Below are 19,428 nucleotides of genomic sequence, written 5' to 3'. Positions count from 1 at the left end.
TGGTTCAGATAATAAAGACATTTATATTTTACTGTGAACTTCACCAGACACATGTCTTCTGGGCCTCTCCTTGGGACTCTGTGTGTGTGTGTGTGAAGTGCCATCAAGTTGTTTCCAACTGCTGACAACCCTACGAATTGATGTCCCTTGAATTGTACTATTTTAACAAGCATACTTGGGTCTTGCAAACTGAAGGTCGTGTCCTCCTCAACTGAGTCAGTCCAACTCATGTTGGGTCTTTCTTTTCTCCCACTGCCTTCATCATTTCCTAACAATGTCATAGACCAATTTCGCAGTAGACCTTTAATCCTGGTTTAGTCCTGTCTCCAAAATGAGATTCTACACTAGAATAATAGAATATGATAAACCAGCTCTACAATTCTATGATTTTAGTGTAGAATGTCAGCTTGGGGACAGGGCTAAACCAGGATTAAAGGTCTACTGTAAAATTGGTCATATTTTCCAATACTCCTGTCTTCTCATAAGAGGATCCATGAGGATCTGTGCTTAAAAATCATATTTAGGCTCCATGGTGTTGCCACAATGCCATGGATTCATGATTTCTGGGGTGCAAACTCTGCCCACAGGCATGTGATTTGATGCTGATGTTGGCATGACCCCATTGAGAAATCATGAGGATTCATACTTCAAAACCATGTTTTGGCTCCACAGTGTTGCCACGAAGACATGGCTCCACAATTTTTGTGGTACAAGCTTTGCCCATGGACACAATATGTGAATGGATGGTGAACTTGGAGTGGCCCAGAGGAAAAATCATGAGGATCCATGAGGATCTATGCTTCAAAACCATGTTTTGGATCCATGGTGCCACCACGAAGCTGTGGATTCATAATTTCTGTGGTGCATGATATGAGATTGGATGGTGAGCTTGGGCTGGCCCAAAGCAAAAATAATGATCCATGAGGATCTGTGCCTCAAAACCGTGTTTTGACACCATGGCACTGCCACAAAGCTGTGGATCCATGATTTCTGTAGTGTGTCATGGGTGCTGGGGACCCTTCAGAGGAAGTTGAGTCTGATGAGGAAACTGTGCCCCTGCCACCTGCACCAGTGCCCCTGCATCCTGCTGGAGAAGATCCCAGCCCCCCTGCCTCGCCCTCTCGGGTGGCTCGTGTGCGTGACCGCCTCCGGCAGGACCTCAGGGATCGGAGGAGGGCGGCACGCTCACAAGCAAGACGCTCCCTGAGCCCTGAGTTCTGAGAGGATTCTGGCCCTTCTAAGAGCAAGGATGCTTGAGTGGTAACAGGATCCTGGCTGCCTCCCTGAGCCAGCAATTAGCCCAAACGGGCAACAGCCAGCAGAGGGCTATATAGCTGTGGGCTTTGGGAGGAAGCTTTGTGGAAGCAACTAGTCATCTCCCTGACATTCTAGCATCCACTCCGGCTTGACTTTGGTTCCTGACTCCCTGACTTTGGCTTTGGACTTCTGGACTCCCTGACCTCGGCTTCTGGACCTCAGACCTGCGATACTTCTACAGTGATTCGGATTTGGCGCCTCGGACCCTCCTGCTTACTGGCTACAGACCTCGGACTGCCTCTGGACTTTGCCTGACCCGGCCCCAGCCGTGACAGATTGCTTCCACCCACAAACACCCACTCCACAGGATGGATGCTGAAGCAAGTGAAACCACAGAACTACTGGCTGCGCTCCAAGCCCAGGTACAGCAGCTAACACAGGCAGTAGTGCACTTGCAGCAACAACCTGCGGCCAGTGCTCCAGCCAAGTGCCCAGTTCCCCCACCTGACAGATTTGGGGGTGCCGTGGAAGAATTTCCTGCCTTCCTAGCACAGTGTCGGCTGTACTTTGAACTGAGAGCACGGGACTTCCTCAATGACAAAACCAAGGTGTGTTTCGTCATCAGTCTGTTAAAGGGGCAGGCGGCCAAATGGGCCACACCCTTACTGGTCGCGTCCTCTCCCCTACTGACTGATTACCAGGGGTTTGAGGCCCACCTGTCTGCTGCTTTCTCAAACCCAGTCCAAGCAGCCACAGCCAACCGGAAGATCAGGGCACTGAAACAAGGCAACTCCTCGGTGGCTCAATATGCCACTGAATTCAAGCTCCTGACCCAGGACTTGGCGTGGAATGAGGCTGCCCAGATGGACCAGTTTACTGAGGGGTTGGCAGAGGAGGTCCTGGATGAACTGGCCAGGGTGGAGCAGCCACCCACGCTCCAAGAACTTATCACCCTCTGCCTCCGCATCGATGGCCGCCTGGAAAGTCGCCGCCAAGCCAAGACCAGAGGGCGCCATCTCCCTGCGCCGTGCTACCTGGCTCCTCGCCCGTCCCCAGCTAGTACCAGCACCAAGGATGAGCCTATGCAGCTTGGAGCTGCTCGACCCCGCCTGACCCCAGAGGAAAAGACCAGACGCCGCACGCAGAATCTGTGCCTCTACTGCGGCACGGCAGGCCACTATGCCTCTGGCTGCCCTGCTAAGCATCGGATACCTGGACCTTCGCTGCCACCGCCGCCAAAAGGGCAGCCCCAGGCGTAAGTGGACCCCCCAGCCTGGGGCGACTAGCTGGGTCCTCCGAACAGCGGGCTGATACCCCAGGGCCATTCCTGCTACCAGTCAAACTCCGTCTGCCTGACGAACGCTGGCTGTTCGTGTATGCCATGCTGGACTCGGGAGCGGCCCACTGTTTTATAGATGCCGCCTTTGTGAAGCAGCACCAGATCCCTGTGCAGACAAAAGGGATTCCGTCGCTGGTGGAGGCTATTGATGGGCGCCTCCTCCGTTCTGGCCCCGTCACCCAGGAGACCTGTCCCATCACCTTCCACGTCCAGCAGCACCAAGAACAGCTGCGGTTTGATGTCGCCCGCATGCCTCGCTTCCCGCTGATTCTAGGCCTTTCCTGGCTGAAGCTGCACAACCCCATCGTGGACTGGGCCCAGCAGGAACTACGCTTCCGAGACCCATGCCCCCATCTGACTCCTCCCACCACTCTAGCAGCTGGCATCCCGAGTGGTGGTCCTCAGCTCCCTCAGAAGTATGTGGACTTTGCTGATGTCTTCGAAGAGACAGGAGCTGATCAGCTTCCCCCTCACCGGCCCTACGACTGTGCCATTGATTTGGTACCTGGGGCACCACTCCCGGTGGGGCGTCTGTACCCAATGTCGGAGCCGGAGTTGGCAGCTCTGCGAGACTTCCTGGACAAGAACCTGAAACGCGGATTCATCCGACCCTCAACCTCTCCCCTATCTGCTCCAGTGCTCTTCGTGAAGAAGAAAAGTGGGGAGCTCCGGCTGTGCAATGACTACCGGGCCCTGAACAAGATCACCATCCGCGACCGGTACCCTCTACCACTGATCCCTGAACTCTTGGATCGCCTAAAGGGGGCCCAAATCTACACCAAGCTGGACCTCCGTGGAGCGTACAATTTGGTGCGCATACGGCCCGGAGACGAATGGAAGACCGCGTTTGGGACCCGATACGGGCAGTACGAGCACCTGGTAATGCCCTTCGGACTGACCAATGCCCCCGCTGTCTTCCAGAGGTTCATGAATGACATATTCCGGGACCTGCTCGACCGCTTCGCGATCATATACCTGGATGACATCCTAATTTACTCCCGCAATCCTGCCCAGCACGCCGAGCACGTCCGCCAGGTCCTGCAGCGCCTACGAGCCCATGGTCTCTACGCCAAGCTGGAGAAGTGCGACTTCGACCTGCGCTCCGTCGAGTTCCTTGGGCACATCGTGTCACCGCAGGGGATCCTCATGGACCCGAAAAAAGTAGAAGCGGTCCTGACTTGGCAGGCTCCTCAGAATCGCAAAGACCTGCAGCGGTTCCTCGGTTTTGCCAACTACTATCGGCAATTCATCCCGGCCTACGCATCCCTGACCACACCCCTGACTCAACTACTCCGCCCCAAAGAACCCTTCCACTGGTCCCCAGAGGCCGATAACGCCTTCTCCACCCTGAAGACTCGCTTTGCCACCGGGCCACTCCTGAGATACCCCGACCCCCAGCTTCCCTTTACGGTGGAAGCTGATGCCTCCAACGTGGCCCTGGGAGCAGTGCTGTCCCAGCGCGAGGAGCCGTCCCAGCCACTACAGCCCTGCGCCTATTACTCGCGGCAGCTCACTGCTGCAGAGAGGAACTATACCATCTGGGAGAGGGAGTTGCTCGCGATCAAGGCGGCGTTTGAGGTTTGGCGACATTACCTCGAAGGGGCTCGCCACCCTGTTCAAGTGCTCACCGATCACCGGAACTTGGAACACCTCCAGACCACCCGCCGTCTCAACCAGCGCCAGATCCGGTGGTCCCTATTCTTCTCTCGCTTCGACTTCCGGATCTCCTACATCCCCCATACCCAGAACCGGAAAGCAGACGCGCTCTCCCGGAAACCGGAATACGCCCCTGCCTCAACTGAGACCGCGCCCGCTGCTCCAATCCTGCCGCCCTCAGTATTTGCAGCCACCTCCACTTCACCAGCACTCGTGGAGGACATTCGGGCTAGCCAGGCCAATGATCCCTGGGTCCAGCAACACCTCCAGGCTCTCCAAGATGACCCAACAGGGGAGTTCACGACTCGAGGCGGCCTCTTGCTACACCGCGAATGCCTCTATGTGCCGCCCGGGCCCTTGCGGGCAGAAGTGCTACGCCTGACCCACGACTCGTTACCCGCCGGGCACTTTGGACAGCATAAGACCACCCACTTGCTGACAAGGGAATTCTGGTGGCCACGAGTTCGCGCTGATGTTGCCCGCTATGTCAGCTCCTGTGACGTCTGCCGACGGGCCAAAGACATCCCAGCCAAACCCTCAGGGTTGCTGCAGCCCTTGCCCACATCTTCAGGACCCTGGGATACCATCTCGATGGACTTCATCACGGAACTTCCACGCTCCAAGGGTCAGACTTGTATCTGGGTGGTCGTCGACCTATTTACCAAGATGGCCCACTTTGTTCCGTGCCCGAAACTCCCCACAGCTCAGGAGACGGCCCAGCTTTACCTGCAACACATCTTTCGTCTGCATGGACTCCCAGCCCATCTGATCTCCGATCGGGGCCCTCAGTTCTCCTCTCGGTTCTGGCAAGCCCTCCATTCCAGCCTGGGTACTCGAGTGCACCTGTCCTCGGCCTACCACCCACAGACAGATGGCCAGACAGAGCGCACCAATGCCACGCTAGAGCAATATCTCCGCTGTTACACCTGTTACCAGCAGGATGACTGGACCACTCTATTGCCCCTAGCGGAGTTTGCATACAACAACGCGGTCCATTCATCCACCCAAATGACCCCGTTTGCTGCAACCTACGGGTACCACCCTCGGTTCTTCCCAGCGATCCTACCACCCACGAATGTCCCCGCCGTCGATGCCTACCTGCAAGAACTCCGTGCCAGCCAAGACTTGCTCCGAGAGCAGCTACAGCAAGCCAAGGAGGCATATAAACGGGCTGCGGACCGAAAGAGGCAAGAAGGCCCTCCAGTGCAGCCGGGGGATCAGGTGTGGCTCTCAACTCGCTACCTGCGCCGGCCTGGTCGGTCTCACAAGCTGGATGCACGGTTCATTGGACCCTACCCCGTCGTTGAACAAATAAACCCCGTCGCCTTCAGGCTCCAGTTGCCACCCCACCTCCGCATTCACCCCGTGTTTCATCGCTCCCTCCTTGTTCCGGCTGCACCCCCTGACCCAGCTCGGACTCCTTCCCCACCGCCGCCACCACCAGTGTTGGTGGATGACGAGGAAGAATATGAGGTACGCCAGATCCTGGACTCCCGGTACCATCGTGGAGGCCTCCAGTACCTGGTGGACTGGGAGGGATACGGCCCAGAAGACCGGTCTTGGGAGCCCGAGGACAATCTTCATGCCCCGGACTTGGTGCACCAGTTCCACAACGACCACCCCGACCTTCCAGGTCCCTCGACGGAGGGGGGCCCTGGGGGGGGGGATAGTGTCATGGGTGCTGGGGACCCTTCAGAGGAAGTTGAGTCTGATGAGGAAACTGTGCCCCTGCCACCTGCACCAGTGCCCCTGCCTCCTGCTGGAGAAGATCCCAGCCCCCCTGCCTCGCCCTCTCGGGTGGCTCGTGTGCGTGACCGCCTCCGGCAGGACCTCAGGGATCGGAGGAGGGCGGCACGCTCACAAGCAAGACGCTCCCTGAGCCCTGAGTTCTGAGAGGATTCTGGCCCTTCTAAGAGCAAGGATGCTTGAGTGGTAACAGGATCCTGGCTGCCTCCCTGAGCCAGCAATTAGCCCAAACGGGCAACAGCCAGCAGAGGGCTATATAGCTGTGGGCTTTGGGAGGAAGCTTTGTGGAAGCAACTAGTCATCTCCCTGACATTCTAGCATCCACTCCGGCTTGACTTTGGTTCCTGACTCCCTGACTTTGGCTTTGGACTTCTGGACTCCCTGACCTCGGCTTCTGGACCTCAGACCTGCGATACTTCTACAGTGATTCGGATTTGGCGCCTCGGACCCTCCTGCTTACTGGCTACAGACCTCGGACTGCCTCTGGACTTTGCCTGACCCGGCCCCAGCCGTGACATAGTGCACACTCTACCCTTGACCATGATATGAGTTTTGATGGTGAGCTTGGGGTGACCCAACACAGATATCATGATTTCCATGAGGATCCGTGCTTCAAAACTGTATTTTGACTCAATGGCGCTGCCACGAAGCCATGGATCCGTTATTTCTGTGGTGCAAGCTTTGCCCATGGACACGATATGAGATTAGATGGTGAGCTTGGGGTGGCCCAAAGCAAAAATCATGAGGATCCATGAGGATCTATACTTCAAAACTGTGTTTTGATTCCATGGCGCTGCCACGAAGCAGTGGTTCCATGATTTTTGTGGTGCAAACTCTGCCCTTGACCATGATATGAGTTTGGATTGTGAGCCAATGCAGATATCATGAGATCCATGAGGATCTGTGCTTCAAAAGCATATTTAGGCTCCATGGTGTTGCCACGATGCCGTGGTTCCATGATTTCTGGAGTGGAAACTCTGCCCACGGACAAGATACGTGATTTGATGCTGCTGTTGGCATGACCCCATGCAGAAATCATGAGGATCCATGAGCATCCCTGCTTCAGAACCATGTTTTGGCTCCATGGTGTTGTCACAAAGCCATGGATCCATGATTTCTAGGGTGCAGTCTCTTCCCATGGGACTGGATGGGCAGAGCAAAAATAATGAGGATCCATGAGGATCTGTGCTTCAAAACTGTGTTTTGACACCATGGCACTGCCACAAAGCTGTGGATCCATGATTTCTGTGGTGCAAACTCTTCCCTTGACCATACTATGAGATTGGATGGTGAGGTTGGGGTGGCCCAAAGCAAAAATCATGAGGATCCATGAGGATCCGTGCTTCAAAACCATGTTTTTGTTCCATGGTGCTGACACAAAGCTTGGTTGCAAGCTCAGTCTATGGACACGATATGTGATTGGATGGTGAGCTTGGGGTGGGCCAAATGAAAAATCATGAGGATCCATGCTTCAGATCCATGTTTTGGCTCCGTAATGTTGCCATGAAGCCATGGGTCCATTATTTCTGGGGTGCAAGCTCTACCCATGGCCATGATGTGTGATTTCATAGTGAGCATAGAGTGACCCAATCCAGAAATCATTAGGATGAACATATGAATACATGAAGCTGCCTTATACTGAATCAGGTCCACCCTCCTCGGTCCATCCAAGTCAGTATTGTCTATTCAGACTGACAGCGGCTCTCCAGGATCTCAAGCTGAGGTTTTTCATACCTATTGGCCTGGACCCTTTTTAGTTGGAGATGCTGGAGATTGAACTTGGGACCTTCTGCTTACCAAGCGGATGCTCTACCCCTGAACCACTGTCCCTCCCCATGGATCCATGCTTCACAACCAAGTATTTACTCTAGGGTGTTGCCACGTAGTCATGGATTCCTGATTTCTGGGGTGCAAGCTCAGCCCATGGACATGATATATGACTCCATAATGTGATTGGTGTGACCCAGTGCAGAAATCATAAGGATCCATGATGATTCGTATTTCAAAACCGTGTTTTTGCTCCATGGTGCTGCCACAAAGCCATGGATCCACGATTTCTGGGGTGCAGTCTCTGCCCATGGACATGATATGGGATTGGATGGTGAGCTTGGGGTAGCTCGAAGCAAAAATCATGAGGATCCATGACGATCTGTGCTTCAAATCCATGCTTTTACTCTATGGTGCTGCCACGAAGCTCTGGATCCATGATTTCTTGGGTGCAGTCTCTGTCCATGGACATGATATGGGATTGGATGGTGAGCTTGGAGTGGTCCGAAGCAAAAATAATGAGGATCCATGAGGATCTGGCCTTCAAAACCATTTTTTTTGTTCCATGGTGCTGTCATAAAGACATGGATCTGTGATTTCTGTGGTGCAAGCTCTGCCCATGGACATGATATGAGATTGGATGGTGAGTTTGTGGTGATCCAATGCAGAAATCATGAGGATCTGTGCTTCTAAGCCATATTTGGCTCCATGGTGCTGCTATGAAATCGTGGAGCCATGATATCTGTGGTGCAAATATGTGATTTGAGGATGAGCTTCCGGTGACCTGATACAAAAACCCTGAGGATCTGTGAGGATCCATGTTTCAAGACCATGTTTTTGCTCTGTGGTGCTGCCACGAAGCTGTGGACCCAAATTTTCTGTGGTGCCCATGGACATGATATAAGAATTGATGGTGAGCTTAGCGTAAAAATCATACGAATTCATGAGGATCCATGCTTTTGAACCCTTTTTTTGCACTGGTGTGGCATCATGAATCCGTGGAGGCATGATTTTTGTGGTGCTGCCTATAAGTCTAAGATATGATCTACAGTATGATGGTGGTTTTATTTCATTTCCGTGTAAAAATCATATCAATTCATGAAGATCCGTGCAGATCCGACTTTTACTTATTTCCAATTCAAGCTTCATAGTACATGCAAGAAGCCTAACCTTGGTTTCAATACATTTTGATCCGACTCCTCGTAACACCCCCCCCCCCCCCCGTTTCTGTTCGCTACCATCCACCCAAGTTGTTCCCAGCTATGCACTCTCCCCCTAACTCACTTCCCAGCCTTTCCCAGGCTCTGGAGCAAAAATCACGTGAGACGGAGAGGCGGTGGTTCCCATAGAGACAGGAAAAGTGACTCCGCCAGTCACATGATTTGCCCTTGCAGATGGCTTCTTCTGCCAGGCTGTGAGGTACTCGCGGGCCGTAAAGTCCCCCATCATCAGGGGTGTCCCCAGTTCCCTCCCCCCCCCCCCCTTTCGTGACGGTTCGGGTTAAAGTCCGCGCTCCAACTGATCTTACTATGGAGGTTTTCATCCCCTCGTTTCGTTACGAGGAGAGCGAGTTGGAGAGGGGTTATACGGTGAGTGGTGGGTAGAAGGCGAAGTGAACTCCCCCCTCCTTGGGGGAGGCGGGCTAGGGAGAAGATGGTGGTGTTTTAGGAAGTGTCGTTTGCTTGCCTGCTGCAGGTGCTGAAGGGTAAGCGCTTAGAAAGCTGTCTCCGAACGCTAAAACAAACATACGTGGCAAATTCATATCATAGTGAACGAGACATATTAGTAGTTCTGGTTGCCTTGGCAGTGTCTGAATAGAGAAGCAAAGAAACAAGTGTTTTGGTGCCTACTTTTGGGGTAAGTTGGTTATCTATTTCTGTTTACTGGCCTGATTGACGACTTGGTTGTGTGGCATATTCTAGCAATCTTGGTCCAGTTCTTGAAGTCGTTCACTTAGTGCTGATTATCTCTGTGCTTGTGGGGATCCCACCAAGGGGAAAAGACCCAATCCATGAGAAGGAACTTAGTTGAATGCACAGAGTGCTTTTATTTTTAATGCTTCCTCCAAGGCATCTGGTTGGCCATTGTGTGAAAAAGGATACTGGACTCAAGGGATCCAGTACAGTTGCACATATTTTAATCAGTGTGCTGCTATCAAAACTATGTATTAGCTGTATGCCAATATTTTAATTAGCACTAACTAAAACACATATTAGTTGTATGCATGTGAAGATCACCTATCTTGAAAGTACTCTTGAAACCTCTCTATGAAGTGATGGCTGGTTTATACTGAAGTGTTCAGAGTTTTGTTGCTGTCTTTTAAGTGTAACAAGAGTGGCAATGAACTGTCCAGGTTACTTCTACTGCATAAGAGTTTAAGAAGGCAGACATTAACTAAGTTATATGTGGGAAAGAGTCAATATGAGGTAAAGAAAGTATTTTGCTAATTATGTTACATGTCTAGTAAAGCAAACTGTAATTAACTCCTCATTGGTTATTTCCCCCTTACTAACATAAACCAGTTATTTCTTCAGCTGAATGTCTGTTCTGGGCACCTGAAACTTTTGGGCCTTCTCAGTAGTTGGACCCTAAATTATAGAACCCTCTTTGTCTGAAAGACTTTGTCTGAAAACTTTCATTTATCTGTTGACAGTATTATAATTGGATTTTTTTTTAAAAAAAGCACTTCATTTTTTATTCTGTCAATCATGTTCTTTCATCATTCTGATTGTTTTCTTGATGTTTTAAATAACACAGGAACCTACCATGGATACTAATCTCTGTTTGAAAGGTAGGATGTCACATTTTAAAATTAGTAATAAGTGACAATCAAAATAACAGAGAAGAGTAATTTAGTAATACTGAAAATGAAGTTATAAAATGGTGATAGTTATTGCTGTGAGCAAAAAAGTGGAAGATGTTGAAGATCCCCAAGAGTCCTGAATACAACAGGGAAAGCAGAAGCATATCTGACCCTTGCAAAACTAGATTGTACACACTTCACCTGCAAAGAGATTTGGGAATTCTAAATGACATCTAGCTGTCATTGATCTTATCAGAGTTGAAATGTTCATATCTGAATTCACACATTATAAAGGAAGATGGGAAAGCAAGCAGAGCTTGCTTCTCTCTCTTAACATGCAAGCTGACTCTGAGATCTCAGTAATAAACCTGTCTGGACTTCCCTTCAGAGTAAGTGGAAGCTCCTATGGTTCAACATCCCTCTTTATTAAAAACTTGCCATTTCAAAGGGGAAGGTTTTAGTCAGATCTCTTTCCCTGCACATCAGTTTTTCGATGAGCAGGAAATTTTTGTCATTGTCATGCAAGCATCCCGCAGCCATAACCAAAATAGAAATTCATTATCTCTGAACTAGGCTGGAATAAGAACAGAAGTTGGAGATTTGGTTTGGCTGATGAATAGTTTTCTATTACATAAGGCAATACTTTTCCTTAGACTCGATTTAGTTTGTAAGAGTGAGTAGTTCAAAAGTGGTGTTATGTGAGACAGTGATTATAAAAGCATTTCAAGCAAGAAAGGTAGGCAGAAGCACAAATTATAATCAGATCTTGAAATACTTGTGGCTTCTGTCTTAAAAATATATTCTGTTTTAAACATTCAGGACATTTCTCTCCCAGTTGATGAACTTTAGGTAAGGAGATGATTAGACTTTTCAAGATTAATCCCAGTTTCTGTTTTCATTTCTGTGTCACTTTCTGTCTTCCATATCCCTTGACCATCTATTTGAATCTTATTTCACATTCACGAAGTAGGTCCCATCCCTCCAATATAATTATAACAAAAGATCAAGGTTCATATACGTGGCTTATTGTAAGCCAGCAATTATTATTGCAATGCATTCTGATTGGGGCTACCCTTTAAGAAACTCCCAAGCCCAGTTTAGGGTGTTGGTTTTGACCATGAATGCCTTGCATGACTTGGGACCAGGGTATCTGAAGGCCTATCTTCAGATTAAGATCATAGGAAGAAGTCCTCCTGACTGTCTCATGAATCAAAGAAGCTCATTTGATGGGTAAACAAGAGAGGGCCTTTTCAGTAGCAGTCCCTGCATTTCGATTTTTAAAAAGCAGCTGAAGACATTTTTATTTATTTATTTAAGACTGCATTTAATTAAAGCAGTTCTAAATTGTGATTTTAAATTTGTGATTTTAAATTTTGGTTTTATGTACGCTATGTTATATACTTTATATTGTAAACCACTTTGAGCTTTGAGAAGAAAAAAAGCAGCTAATAAATGTTTTAAAAAGGTAAAGGTAGTCCCCTGTTCAAGCACCAGTCGTTTCCGACTCTGGGGTGATGTTGCTTTCACGTTTTCATGGCAGACTTTTTACAGGGTGGTTTGCCATTGCCTTCCCCAGTCATCTAAATGTTTTATAAATGTTTTACATAAATATAAATGAATAAATATATATATATATTTTAGATAAATTGTTTCTTTTTTTCTAGTTCAACCATGAGATTCTCTTTAGTGATGCTGTATGTTCATACAGTTTTTTTCCTCATTTATTATGAGTCAACAGTGAAACTTGTTGTTGCCATTTTAAATTGATGACTAGATCTCCAAACTATTGAGTCTCTGCTTATAAATGCAGCGGTTGTTCATAATTTGGCAATGAATGACCTTTAAATGTAGACGCTTAGTGAAGATATCCTTGGGGAACAATTTAGCTTCAAAATGACACCCATAAGCACTTGTTATCATTTAAATATGCTTCTTTTGTCAATAACAGAAGAGCAAGTACTAGTTAGATTTCTAATGTTGATTCAGACCCTTGGACGGCAGCTGAATATATTAGCATACACTTGATTTATATTGACCCCAAAACAGTCCATTGGTATGTTACAGGTCAGGGTGACACATGTTTAAATGGACTGAGGAACAAAGGGCATATTTGACTAATGATCTTCTTATAGCGTTCTTAATTACAGTTTTAAATACTAGTCATTCACTGCTTTTTGAAGTAGTAGACTTTATGGAGGTACGATATGATGTCAGAAATGTTGGTTTTAAGGTAGTAGTCTTCCTTGCTTATAAGGTCATTAAATATTCATTCACTACACTAATAAATAGTCTCTAACTTCCTTTTAAATCTGCTCTGTCATTGCAGCTAAAAGAGTATCTTGTTGAAGGATGGGAATAAATACACTTCCTATTTGTTAATCTAATCCTGTCCCATCCAACAGTTGGCAAACGTGTAGGAGCCACCCTGAGCCTGCTTTGGTGGAGAGGGTGGGATATAAATCCAATAAAACAAAAATAAATAAATCAGGCAGGGCTACCCAGTTGTATCCAATTTTACAAGACACTTCCTTTCAATACAGCCTAACTTTTTAGTGTTGCCGTTTACCTGTGCAATAGCAATGAATTTTAAGGTGACAGTGTAGCCACAAAGCAGTTTTCCTATCTTGCTTCAGCACTAAGGTTTAAAGCCTGTGAGCCTATCTGACAATTTAGTAGGAAGAAGGACTGCTCTGCATGGCAGAAACAAAAGTGAGAATGATGTGTTAGGAAAGGTGAACAATGAAATAAGAGAATGCTTTGCATGTTGAAATATCTTTAATGCTTCTGTACAGAACTGTGAGGTCAAGCCCCCTATTCACCACTTGTGGGTTAACAACATATTAGGAGGCATAGTCCTCCTCGCAGGTGTTCATGATCTCGGTGTTCCTGTAGCACCATACTTATCTCCTTCAAGGTCAGATTCAAGAATGTGGTAATTGATTAATCACGGGAATCTGTGCTCAGTTGTATAACCAGGTGGGTGAGGGGAATTAGGAGCAGTTGCCAACATCCTCAGGAAAGTTCCACCAAAGAAGAACACTGATTGAATCTCAGAGACTACCTGATGCCAGAGGCAAAAAGCTTTAATAAGGGTATAGACCAGAGGAAACCTTGCTATCACCATGCTAATGCCATGCCAGTTGCCTAAATATGTTATGCTTCATTTCAATAGACTGCAACATATAGAACAATTTTACGCTACTGTATGAATTTTATGCTGCAAGAAGGTTTGCCATCTAATACCAAGATATTCAATGTATCAGAGAGAAAAGTTAGCTTCTTTGTTTTCTTACTGTTAAACTGTAGAGACTGTACTGTATAGTCAATGTTTCCGTAAGTTAATAAAACTTTATATATTTTTGCAAGGCCTTGCTTTCTTGTGTGCAACTAACCTCGACCCATGGGTATGGGAGTTGTTCAGTGAACCAAGACTAGAACTAAAGAGCAATAACCCAAAGAGACCCAGTAGGGGTCTCTGACAAGAACATTTATGTATTCTATCAGTTATACAGGCATTGATTCTTTAAGAGATTACTAGATTCACACATACCCTGACTGAAATTTCCACTTCTTGTATTGTATTTTTAGCACTGATCATTCATAAATGAGAACTAACTGTTGAAATCTTGGAAGTTTCCTGTCATTTCTATCAGTCATCTTTTGTTCTTGATGTTTAAGCATTTCTTTAGTTTTTTGGGTGTTTCTTATGCATGTATTCATGTGTGCTGGAACGTGGCCAATAAAAAAAAATCATGATGGAAATAAAACTGACAGTTCTGTGTATAATGGGATGTTAACTCTTATCTCTTCTCAAACTGAAAAGGCTGTATGAAACTGTTATTTAAGAAAGACTGTGAGAAACTAGCAGTGCAATTTTAAGCAGAATTACACTATTATAAGTCTGTTGAAATCCAGAGTAGTTCTGCTTAGGGCTGTACTGTAAGAGAACATATGATACCCACTAGGAGACTTCCACTGAGGATTCAGCATTGTTGTTGATGCATTTCAGAATCTTAATACATAGAAACATATGGTCATACTACCTCCTAGGATGGGGTGGCAATATCTGGATTGTGAGCTAGAGAGAATTGGTAGTAGGCCTAAAGTAAATACACATCAGGTATCTGATGTCATGCTACCAAATACAAACCTGTATGACCCTCCTCCAATGTTTTCCTCTGTAATTTCTCATCATTTTTGATGAAAATATGTAAAAAATTTATCTAGGCTCACATAGTTCACACAAAATGAACTGAAGCCACGACTAGGGATGGATACAGACTGGAAAAATGCTGTTTGGTTTGTGGTGTGGGGCTCATGATATCCCTGGTTTGCAAATCATGTACTGTCATGAACTTTCAGGAGTCAAATGAACCAGTTTTTGTTTGTGAGGTCTGGACCTGCTAGAATGCACTCTCATGTGTGCTAGAGACAATAAACTCACAGGGGATCTCTGGCTTATTCTTCTAGAATCACAGAGTTGGAAGGGAGCTCCAGGGCCATTCAGTCCAATGCCCTGCACAATGCAGGAAATACACAACCCCACCCCAAGTTTGGTGAGGATCGGATTCATAGGGTCTAAGTTATAGCTCCCCAAAGAAGGTATCCTAGGAAGGTGCTTTCTAGGGAAATGAGAGGCACAAGTTCAGGAGGTTCTCCCCCCCCTTCTGTCTGGGAGTGTGTCAATTTCTGTCTGGGGGGTTGTCAATTTCAAATGACTCTTGTCAGTTTCAAGAGCCCCCTCCCCCTTTGCTGGTGTTCTTTTTGTGTTCCTATTTTGTTGCACAGAGCTTGCAAAATCCTACCCCACTTGGATTTCCTGTGACACTGTGCTTTAAGATTGATGAGTCCTTTTAAGCTTGCATTGCCACAGTGGTACTGGATTCTGTTGAGCCTTCTCTATACAGAATAGCTTGTGGTGGACTTGCAAAATCCTCCCGCACCCTTGGATTTCTTGTGTTGATGTGCTTTGAGATCAATCAGTCATATAAGTTTGCATTGCCACAGTTGTACTGGATTCTGCTGGGCATTTCATGCACTGAACTGGTTGTACTGGCCTTGAAAAAATGTTCGTACTACAGAAATTCAGTGGTTTGACATTAGTTCTCTTGCATGCATTGCTGCCATTACAAGAGTCTAAGGAATGGCTCAGGAACAAACCAGTGATACAAAACTCACAGGGAACCACCCAACCACCCCTGCTTTGAAGTTTGCTTTGAAATATGGTAAACATGATAAACATCTTGATTGAGTGGACATCGTCTGGAAAGGTATCCATTCACAAACCTCTACTTACTTCCACCATTGGCTTCAAAGTTCATGGAAAGTTCATGCTTGTTGATCTGTCATGAACTTGACTTCGTGAAACTTGAACCAGCCAAAACCTGTCACAATCTTTAATATGTGAGCTGGTTTATGCCCCTCTATAGCCATCATATTCTGCAGGATTGGGGAAATGGGATTTATAACTGGGTGCTTCTGGTTCTATAGACTCAAACTTTGGATCACATTTTTCTTCTCAACAATATTCTTGTATCTGAAAATTAAAGATGTCTGCTGCCTTGTCACTCAGTTTAATGTCCCCAAGGCAGCAAACAGTCAAAACTCAGGATGCTATCTTCTGTTAGAATGCAAATTACAAACCAAAATTCATTATGGTCTGGGCCCAGTTTGTGATTTGTGAACCTCAGTTATGCCGTCTTGCCCTCATAAACCTCCCTGGTTTGTGTCAGCATACATCCTGGTACTGGAGCTTGGAGATGGCATTTAAAGAGACCACAATATCTTTAAATGCTTTCTCCAAGCTGCACCACTATGGTGCGACTCACGAGGGAACTCAGAAGGCATTTAAATGTCTTAAACCAAACCAAACAACAAAGTTTTCATTCATTGGTAGGAGACAGCAATAGAGGGAGATGGATGAATCTTCTTGAGGAGGGATTTCCAGAGTATTTGTGCCACAACCAAGCATTCTCTTTCTTGGGTTACACCTGAAGGAGGGCCTCTGAAGTTAACTGGAGTAGTCAGATAGGAATCCTTTAAATGGCTTTGAAAACTGAACCACAACACAAACCTCAAACCAGTTCATTAAATGGAAAGGTTTGTGGAGGCTCATGGTTTGTAGTTCATAAGACCACACAAACTATGAACTTCCATGAACCCCAATTTTCCTAGTTCATGCCCAACCATAGTTAAAATATTGAAACAGCATTTAAAATACAAATAAACATTTATAAAATATTTTGAAGCAGTTTAATAAAACATATAAATACAGAGACAAAAGAACAATGATGAGGACCAATGCAAGTTAGTGAATGAACACCAAACAAAACAACTGTCTTCATCCACTGGAAGAAGACAATAATACAGACGAATCTCCTTGAGGAGGGATTTCCAGAGTTTTTGTGCCACAACCAAAAAGAGTACTGGATTGGTCAGGTGGGTTCCTAGGAGAGTAGACAGTCCTTAAGATATGTTGTCCCCAAGCCATATAAAGCTTTAAAAGTTAATGTCAGAACTTTGAATGGTATGGTATGGACAAAAACAAGATAGTTGTTATAGTTCGGCTTAATTTGTATATGGAAAGTTGTCTAAATTTGTAAACTTTATGTTATTTATAATCCACTTTTCTCACTGAGACTTCAATCATATTTCATAATATAAGTCAAATACAATCAACAGTGGAATAGGATTTGAATTGCAGAAATTTGAGAGCCAAACAGAAATGTGAACCAGAACTAAAACAAAGCTAAAACAAAGCATAAGTATTTAAACACATGTTAAATGATGCAGAATTTACAGAGTAGAAACATACTTAAAACAGACAGAACATAGTAGTATAATCACCAAAGCATCTTTCTGAACCATTTCATTATTGCACAGCCCTATTTCCAATGTAAAAGGCCCTCCTGAATACAAACAATGCAATTGTTTGTTGGTTGTTTTTGCGTTCTTTATTACATCTCAGAGAGGTTTGAGGGAGAGCAGAGCAGCTCTGAGATAAGCTGAGACAGCTGGGTTGTGGTAGCTGGGAAACTGTTGTTTGTTTGGTTGAGTGGGCTGAAGGTGAAGGTGATTGAAAGTGATTGTTGCTGATTGCTGCTGATTGCTTAGGAGTGGCTGTGCACCCCACCCTCTATGCATTTTAAGCTGCGCCTTGCCAAAGGCTGAGCACATCTCAGAGAGGTCTGAGGGACAGCAGAGCAGCTCTGAGATAAGCTGAGACAGCTGAGTTGTGGTAGCTGGGGAACTGCTGTTTGTTTGGTTGAGTGGGCTGAAGGTGAAGGTGATTGAAAGTGATTGTTGCTGATTGCTTAGGAGCGGCTGTGCGCCCCACCCTCTTTGCATTTTAAGCTGCGCCTTGCCAAAGGCGCGAGCCTTTGGCGCAAGGCGAAGGGCGAGAGCGAAAGGGCTCTTGGCCTCTGGCTCTTGGCCTGAGGACTCTGTAAGGATCAGGAACCCAGATCCCTATTTTCGGTTTAAAACAATTTATTAATAACATATGGTAACAATGTCAAATTATATCGTTACAATCCCTAACCCATATGATATTTTTCTAATCCCCCCTCTCTCCTTTTCTAGACTTCCGCCGATGTTATATACTTAAGTTCACATATAAAGGTACCCTTAACCCATCAAAGTTCAATTTCCCTTTTTCTTAAATTCATTGTTAAAAGATTGCCCAATGTCCTTTCAAATTCCACTCTTTTTCTATATATCCTCTAAATTTCTTCCATTCCCTCTTAAACACTTCCAAATCATAGTCTCTTAAAATTAGTTAGTTTATCCATCTCACTCCATGATAAAACTTTCACAATCCAGTCCCATTTCTCTGGTATTTTTTCTTGTTTCCATAACTGCGCATATAATATCCTAGCAGCTGAGAGCAAGTACCAAATTAAAGTTCTATCTTCTTTTGGAAATTTTTCCATTTGTAGTCCCAATAAAAAAGTCTCTGCTACTTTCTTAAAATCATATCCCAAAATTTGTGATATTTCTTGTTGTATCATCTGCCAAAACTTTTTCGCTTTTCCACAAGTCCACCACATATGGTAAAAAGAACCGTCATGTTTCTTACATTTCCAACATCTATCCGACATCTTTTTACTCATCTTTGCCAGTTTTTTCGGAGTCATATACCACCTATACATCATCTTGAAACAGTTCTCTTTAATACTCTGACATGTTGATATTTTCATCGAATTCTTCCAAAGATATTCCCATGTATCCATTTGTATTTCCTTGTTTATATTAATTGCCCATTTAATCATTTGAGATTTTACTACTTCTTCTTCTGTAGACAATTTCAACAATAATTTATATATTTTCGATATTAATTTTTCATTATCTCCAAGCAGAACCCTTTCCAATTCCGTTTGCTCACGTCTAATTCCAACAGATTTAATATCATTTTCCAACAAGCTTTTTATTTGTTGCATTTGAAACCAGTCATACTTGTTGTTTAACTCTTCTGCAGATTTTAATTCAACTTTATCACCTTGAATCTTTAGCAGTTGATTATATGACATCCCTCTCTCTTCATCAGAGTCAGCTGTTATTTTTACTACTTCTGCTGGCACTATCCAAAGCGGCTTTCTTTCATCACCATATTTCTTATATTTTATCCATGTATTTAGTAAATTATTTCTAATATAACTGTGAGAAAAAAGACCATCCATCTTATTTTTCCCATAGTACATATAAGCATGCCAGCCGAATTTGTTCCCATGAGCTTCTAACAATAAAAGTTTTTTTTATTTAACAGCATTATCCAATCCTTTATCCATGTCAAACAAACTGCATCATGGTGCAGTCTTAAATCTGGAAGTTGAAAACCTCCCCTCTCCTTAGCATCTGTTAA

The 19,428-nt window shown here is 45.6% G+C and overlaps 1 protein-coding gene across 1 annotated transcript in view; it reads left to right on the top strand.

The window, feature by feature from the left end:
- The first annotated feature begins 9,155 nt into the window (after nucleotides 1-9,155).
- The window catches only part of SNX24 (sorting nexin 24), a 165,227-nt gene continuing 154,954 nt past the window's right edge, over nucleotides 9,156-19,428 (top strand). Inside the window, exon 1 of the mRNA XM_060235544.1 lies at nucleotides 9,156-9,354. Within this exon, the coding sequence (XP_060091527.1) occupies nucleotides 9,295-9,354 (60 nt within the window). The 5' untranslated portion in view covers nucleotides 9,156-9,294. The remainder of the gene's footprint in view (nucleotides 9,355-19,428) is intronic.

Source organism: Heteronotia binoei, chromosome 4, assembly GCF_032191835.1.
Source record: "Heteronotia binoei isolate CCM8104 ecotype False Entrance Well chromosome 4, APGP_CSIRO_Hbin_v1, whole genome shotgun sequence".
Lineage (NCBI taxonomy): Eukaryota > Metazoa > Chordata > Lepidosauria > Squamata > Gekkonidae > Heteronotia > Heteronotia binoei.
This window is presented reverse-complemented; position numbering and strand designations above follow the sequence as displayed.